The sequence below is a fragment of the Echinops telfairi genome, unplaced genomic scaffold (assembly GCF_000313985.2).
Source record: "Echinops telfairi isolate 266 unplaced genomic scaffold, ASM31398v2 ScPeMD7_15;HRSCAF=58, whole genome shotgun sequence".
Lineage (NCBI taxonomy): Eukaryota > Metazoa > Chordata > Mammalia > Afrosoricida > Tenrecidae > Echinops > Echinops telfairi.
In genome coordinates this window covers 2,219,552-2,226,503 of record NW_022103912.1, presented here as the reverse complement: position 1 = coordinate 2,226,503, position 6,952 = coordinate 2,219,552, and the positions used below count along the sequence as shown (strand labels likewise).

General features: G+C 49.9%; 1 protein-coding gene across 2 annotated transcripts; it reads left to right on the top strand.

Annotated features, from left to right (window-relative positions):
- Positions 1-784: 784 nt before the first annotated feature.
- TMEM177 (transmembrane protein 177) lies at positions 785-4,869 on the top strand. Of its 2 annotated transcripts, none has more exons than XM_045287423.1 (2): positions 785-861; positions 3,602-4,869. In XM_045287423.1, exon 2 carries the CDS (start codon positions 3,628-3,630, stop codon positions 4,561-4,563), a length of 936 nt encoding a protein of 311 aa, XP_045143358.1. In that variant the 5' UTR covers positions 785-861; positions 3,602-3,627; the 3' UTR covers positions 4,564-4,869. The 2 variants fall into 2 exon arrangements, with proteins under 2 accessions (XP_045143358.1, XP_004711960.1); XM_004711903.2 differs by having other exon boundaries at positions 822-861; positions 3,606-4,869.
- The last annotated feature ends 2,083 nt before the right edge of the window (positions 4,870-6,952 follow it).

Below are 6,952 nucleotides of genomic sequence, written 5' to 3'. Positions count from 1 at the left end.
CAGAATGGGGTACTTTCTCGGTCTCATGCGTACCGGGTGCCCAGCATTCTCTATCAGCTCCACGTCTGTTTCTTGACAAGTCTACCGTCTTGTAAGATGGGGATGATCTACTTCAGGGATTGACTAACCTTTTCTGCGAAGGCTCAGATAGAAAACTGTGTGGGCCATACACCACCGTCTCTTGCATCTTCCGAGCTGTGTCCTTGTAGCAGGAAAGCAGCTGAGGATACGATGTAAAGTGACAAGCACAGTTGTTTCCAATACAACCGCTCTCTAGATTGTAGCAGGTAACAGTACCTCAGTCGGAGAGAAGTGGAGGAGAGTGCTTCTAGGAGCAAGGGGCGCAAGGCAGCGCAGCCAACGGAGGCAAGGACACTCTCGCAGTCATCATTTTAGATTAAACGGGGTATCAAGCCCTCTCTTCAAATGCTGAGGGGGGCTGCCACCACCAGCGTTGGCCAGCCCGCCACTGACGATGCCACTAAGTCGCACAGGGGCGAGGACCGAGGGCGAGGACCCCAAACACTACGCATTTCTTGCAGGAGTTACTACGGCCTCCCGCAGGGCTGCAAGAGCAGTCTTTGCACCCGGCCCCGCCTCCGCCTCCCAAGAGCCCCGCCTCCGCCCCCCGAGAGCCCCGCCTCCACCCCCGAGAGCCCCGCCCCCCGAGAGCCCCGCCTCCGGCCCCAAAAGCCCCGCCTCTCGCCCGGCCCGGCGTGCCTTGCGCCCGGCTCCGCGCACGCGCGTTTCTCTGCAGAGCCACCGGAGCGGGCGGAAGTGAGGTCGCCAGCGGCGCGTCTTTTCTTCGGGTCCGGTCCTGGCCCCCGCTCCTGGCCCCAGCCTCCGGAGGGAGGCGAGGAGGTGAGAATGGAACGGGAAGCCCCCCCCACCAGGACCCTATAATTTCCGCTGGCGCCCAACCATGTCCCTTCCCTCCCTGGCCTGTTTCTTCGGCGGGATTTTTTTTTTCAATTGAAATAAGCCAACCGATACCTCCCGCCTTCTTGTCAGCAGGAGCTTCTTTGGGAATCGTGTTTTTCTCAGAAAGTACGGTTCCACCAAAGGAAAGTAATTATGAATTTTATGTAAATAATTGCAGGTGACATTATGGGAAGTTCAGGGTGTGTTTCAAAATAAACCAGTTCGGGGGCAGCGGGCGGGAGTTGGAGTAGATCCGAAGCCATGAGGGAGTTGGGTGATGCACTACTTTTACGACTTTTGTATATTTTGTGATTTAATAAAGCGCTTTCTAGAATGCGAAATTAGCTGTAAACTCCTGACCGTCTGGATTCAATTACACTCCCGCTTTGCTAAATTGTGATTTTGGCCAATTCTTTGTCAGTGCCTTTGTTTACACAGCTTTAAGGGCAAAAATCACAATGACGTCCTGGAGTTACTACGGAGGATTCAGTTATTAAGTAATGCGTGTAAAGGGCAGAGAACTGTATCTAGCATATATTAAGTATGTAAATTATCACCTGTGAATGCACATCAGAAGTATTGCTATTAGGATTCGAATTCTGATTCTAAGTTCTCTCAGTAATTCACTTGTCTTAGTCTTCTTAGCATGCCTTCCAAAAAATGGGGGTATACTTTTTGTGCCATGAGATCAGGGCTAGTGTATTATTAAATAAAGCTCGGTGGATGGACAGCTTCCCTGTCATTGAAGCTCTGCAGCGAGCTTACAGGAATGCTGCCCCACAAAACAAACAGGTGGGGAAGGATCTCAGAATTGCCATCAAGTCAGTAGCTCCTGAAGTTGGAGATCTCAGTGAGGTTTGACATTTCCTGCTTCAGTGAGACATCCCTGCCCAATTCCAGGAGTGTGAAGCGTGGGAAGCGCAGCCAGCTCAGAGCGCTGGGCTCTCCATTAACCTTTCGGACACATTCACAGTGCATGTTAGACAATTCTATGGACGAATCTTAACCAAGGATGAGTGTGATTTACCCATACATTCTTGAGAGCACGGTCCAATCAAAACGGTGACTTCGTAGAGACTGCTGGTCCAGGGAAATTGAAGGCAAAGTAGTCAGCTCTGGAGGTTTTACTGTTATGAACCTTTCAAAATGGGGTCTTGAAAGGAGTTCTCAAAAGACAAAGGACAATCACGGGCTTGATCCGATGAAGTTTTAAGAACATTGGAAAAATGCATTGGTGGGGAAAAGGCAGTGAAAGTTTCATGAAGGAAAATTTTTTCCCATCACCATGCACTTGCGCGTTCTTCAAGAGAAGCAGAGTCCATCCAATGAGATTTTCTTTTTTTGTTTGTTTGGTTTTTTAATTATCAATGTATCTTAATTGCATCGTTTATCAATTTCCAACTGAAAACAAAACAAATTTCACTGCCATGAAGTTGACTATGACTCAGAATGACCCTATAGGATAAGGTATAGATGCCTGTCTGGGTTTCAGAGACTATAACTCTTCTCAGGATTTGAAAGTCTCATCGTTCTCCCATGGAGAGGTTTATAATTTCAAACTCCCAAACTTGCTGTTAAGAGCCAAATGCATAACCACTACACGACCAGGGCTCCTTTATACATTGGTAAAAAATTTCAATTTCTGCGTCGTCAATAGCTTTATTGTTTGGTGCATAAATTTGAATAATAGTTATATTGACTGGATTTCCTTGTATGTGTATAGATATCATATCTATGTATGTATCATATACAGCATTGATCGCTAATGTCTTTTTTGTTGTTTTTTTACATTTTATTGGGGGCTCGTACAACTCATCACATTACCACATCCAACCTACAGCCCTGACTTTGCCCCTTCAGACTTGTCTTTATTCTCAAACCTCAAAGGATATTGAAAAGGGACACAGTTTGAGTCCCTCAAGGGTGCCACGTGAGCATGATGTAAACTGAACAGTACGGAATTCTATGGGAAGGGTAGAGCAAGCATGGCCTTCAAAAGTATGTAGTCTTAGATATAGGGTATGCTAGAAAGAGTAGCTTCACGTTTTGATATTTTTATTTCATAAAGCGTTCTATGATTTCATAGCAATCATTTTTACTTTCCCTTACATATTTCACCAAAAAATTAGATATCACCTGTATGGGAAGAATAAATGCACTGAGATCATTATGTTCTAGTGCTATGCCTAGTGGGAGGATAAAAATAAAACTAAAAACCAACAATACTGACTCATCGATGCTGACTCAGCAACCCTATAGGACGGTGGAACTGCCCCTGTGGGTTTCCAAGACTTAACTCTTTACAGCAATGGAAAGCCTCTTTCTCCCACAGAGTGGCTGTGGGTTTCAAACTGCTGACTTTGCAGTTAGCAGACCAACTTGTAACCACTGCGCTACCTGGGATCCAAAAAGAAAGAGCACAGCATTTACTACAAGAGGTACTTGCTGACATGCCAGGCATTCAATGTTAGAAGCCATGGTCAAATACCTGTTTGATGGAATTGCTACAAGAATGGTTGAGTGACTCCCTTGGTCTTAGAGCTAGTGTGAGTGGAGCTTGGATTTGAACCAAGGTAACCTGACTCTAAGGTCCATTCTACATCAGTTAAAGAAGCTGGGCACCCGAGGATGTTAAGTTCATGTAGACATGGACATTTTTTGACTGACCTCTCTTTTTCAGCCAGGTTGTCAGCAGTGGCAGTACTCATGGCGGGACCCTTCTGGCGGGCCGCAGCGTTTACCCGCAGGCACAGGACAGGCCTCTTGGTGTCTTCTTGCGCGGGCCTGGTAGGGGCCCAGGTCTCGTACCACCTCTTCCCAGATCCTGTGATGCAATGGCTGTACCAGTACTGGCCTCGGGGCCAGCCAGCACCTCTCTCCCTGGAGCTGCAGAGCCTCTTCCAAGAGGTGCTACAGGACGTGAGTGTCCCTTCAGGCCATCGCTACAAACCTTTCATCTCCTTCACCTTCCAGCCTGTGAGTGCTGGCTTCCCGAGACTCCCCAGTGGGGCTGTGGTGGGCATCCCTGCCAGCTTCTTGGGTCACCCAGTGACCAACACTGACCAGCCGGTGGTGATATCTGGGCAAAGAGTGGACTGGCAAAGCCCAGCTGGCACCCGGCTAAGAGATGCCCTGACCCTGTCCCATGATGCTCAGAAGTTTGCCTTGGCCAGGGAGGTGAGGTACCTGGAGAGCAGTGCAGCTGCGCTGGAGACTGTGCTGGCCCCGGCTTGTCTGGCAGGAACCTGGGCACTCGGAGTGGGAGCCAAGCAGGCAATGGGGCTCTATGGAGGTCCCGTGAGTTTACGGGTTGCCTTCAACTTGGTAGCAGCAGTGGTGGGTTTTGTGGTCTATGCCTTCTTTACAGACTCACTCACTCACACACTGGAAGCCTGGTTGGACCGCCACACCGCCTCCATGTCTTCGGCCTATGCTAGGGGTGGAGTGGAGTTCTACGAGAAGATTCTGTCAGGCAACCTGGTGATACGCAGTCTCCTGGGGAGTCAGGGAGAGAAGTTGTACACCCCCGGTGGAAACATCATTCCGAGACACTGGTTCCGCATAAAACATTTACCCTATACGGCCCGCCGGGACTCTGTGCTGCAGGTGTGGAAGGGGACACTCAAACCAGGACACTCCTGAGGGATCACAAAGATGGCTGGTTCCTACCTGGCAAGCACCATCCTGCCATTGACTCTGGACAGTTCTTGGTGCCACAGTACCCACGGGCCAATGTCAGAAACATCACAGGCTTTGGCGTGAAATACCCTGGGTTCTACCCTAACCCACCCCATGTGAACTCCGTTGTGCTGGGTGTGGCCCTGTATGAACCCGAGCCTTGACTTCCTCAGCCAAATGTTGAAGAAAACTACCTCACAAGAATGTGGAAGTGGGGGATGGACAACAGAAAAGTGGGTGAAGGGAGGGAGACGTCGGACAGTGTTAAGACATGACAAAATAATAATTTATAAATTGTCAAGGGTTCATGGGGGAGTGGGAAAACATGAGCTGATACCAAGGGCTTAAGTGGAAAGCAAATGTTTTGAGAACGATGAGGGCAACGAATGTACAAATGTGCTTGACATGGATGTATGGATTGTGATAAGAGTCGTATGAGCCCCCAATAAAATGACTTTTTTTAAATGTGGAAGTGGATAAAGATTATAAATGCCTGGCAGAGGGAGCATTCCATAAATAAATGAGAGGTCTCTCAATCTCTGAATACCAGCAGGCTGTGGGAAGACCGTCGACAAGTTGGATTGACACTGGCTGCAGCAGTAGGATCACACATCAGAACCGACTCAATGGTACCCAACAACAACAACAGCATGGCAGTCTGGCCGCCTCCTTCCTGCCAGAGATGCTTACAGGATGGATATGAGTGCTTGTTAGAGGGAGAACTGCCTCACCATTTGTGCAAGCTCAATTTTTCTCTGCCATGTAGAGATTAAAAGATTTTCAAAGCTGCCATCAAAGTCAGAGTGGACCTCGTTGCTGGGAAAGATGGCCTTGAGGCATGGTTTTAAAGGTGGGCACAGGTAACAGTCTCAGAACTGTGGGCAGCCATCAGGGATTCTGGGCTACCAGGGAAAGCACTGTCTATTGGGTCTAGGCTGGAAGGGGAAGGAAATTGTGCCCACACCTGGTGGGGCCTGTCATGTGGGAGAGCTAGGTGGAGCACTGGCTGGAGGTGAAGGAACGAGCCATAGGCACATCCAAGACCCTGCAGGGAGGGTGTCAGGGATGCAGCTTAGAGCATGGTTAGGCCTTAAAAGAAGAGAGAGCATGAGCTTGTTCATAGGGGGCAGGATGGAAGTAGGGAGCAGCCCACCCCTGGGAGCCACACACAGGACTCAGAGATGCTCTGTGTGTTTCCATGAGCCTCTCAACTGGTGGAGACCGCATACCTCCACCATCCTTACCTTGGACTTAAAGGGAGAGGAGTGGGCCCGGGAGGTCCCCGCAGGGCAAGGTGAGCAGAATGGTGAGCAGTGAGGCAGGCTCACCATCTTCATCGGAGGTTGTGCTTCCCTGGAAGAATTTTAAGAAGGCAGGACCTGCTCATTGCAACACGCCACATCCTGGGGAGGCAGCAAGCAGCACATCCCAGGAGGCCCGCCCACTCGGGTGGCAGATGTGGCCATGGCGGGACTCAGCTTCAGCTCTAGTTCTGGCCCCCATCTGTCTATGTCCTGACCTGGACTCTGCTCTTGCAGGTGTCTCGGGGTGTCACAGTGCCAGTGCTGCTGCTGCCATTGCTGTAGGTCAAAGGCCGCGTGAAACCACCCAAATCTTGGCCATAGGAGTGCGTTTAGGGTCTGAATCAGGTAACCTTTCCTTTCTCACACCACCCCTGCCCACACTACTTTACCCCAACCACTAAATGCTACAACAACTAAATGTGTGTGTTCTGTGTGTCTGGGACTGTGGGGATCAGCGCCCGGCTACAGCTCTCTCCCCTACACTTTGACTCAGAGACTCTTTCCCTTCTGGGCAGACTATTCCCAACACCCACACATGCCCTGCATGACATAGCTCACTGAACCCCCATGCTGCCCAGCACCCCCTTCCTCATACATTCTTCGCATCCCCCCAAGCCTGCCTTGAATCTTGACCTTCCTCAGGCTTCGCCTGAGTCTCCTAGTTGTATCCCCCTTCTCTCCTAGCCTTGGAAAACAGATTACTTTTTGAATTAAAGCCTTTAAGGCAGCGGTTCTCAACCTGTGGGTCACGACCCCTTTGGGGGTTGAACGACCCTTTCACAGGAGTCGCCTGAGTCATAACTAGCAAAATTACAGTTAAGAAGTAGCAACGAAAATATGGTTGGGGGTCACCACAACATGAGGAACTGTATTAAAGGGTCTCGGCATGAGGATGGTTGAGAACCACTGCTTTAAGGCATCACTTGCTACCTGGCTAAATTCCCAGCTCCAGGCCTGGGCCAGCCCCCCTCTCCTGCCCATCTGTGTCTCCCTTCTGCCTCTTTGGATCCTAGCCTTGCTAGCCTCCTTGGTTCCTTAACAGCTTGCCC

Bases quoted from the DNA above. Each gene is read 5' to 3' on its own strand.
- TMEM177 (XM_045287423.1), top strand. From the start codon at position 3,628: ATGGCGGGACCCTTCTGGCGGGCCGCAGCGTTTACCCGCAGGCACAGG.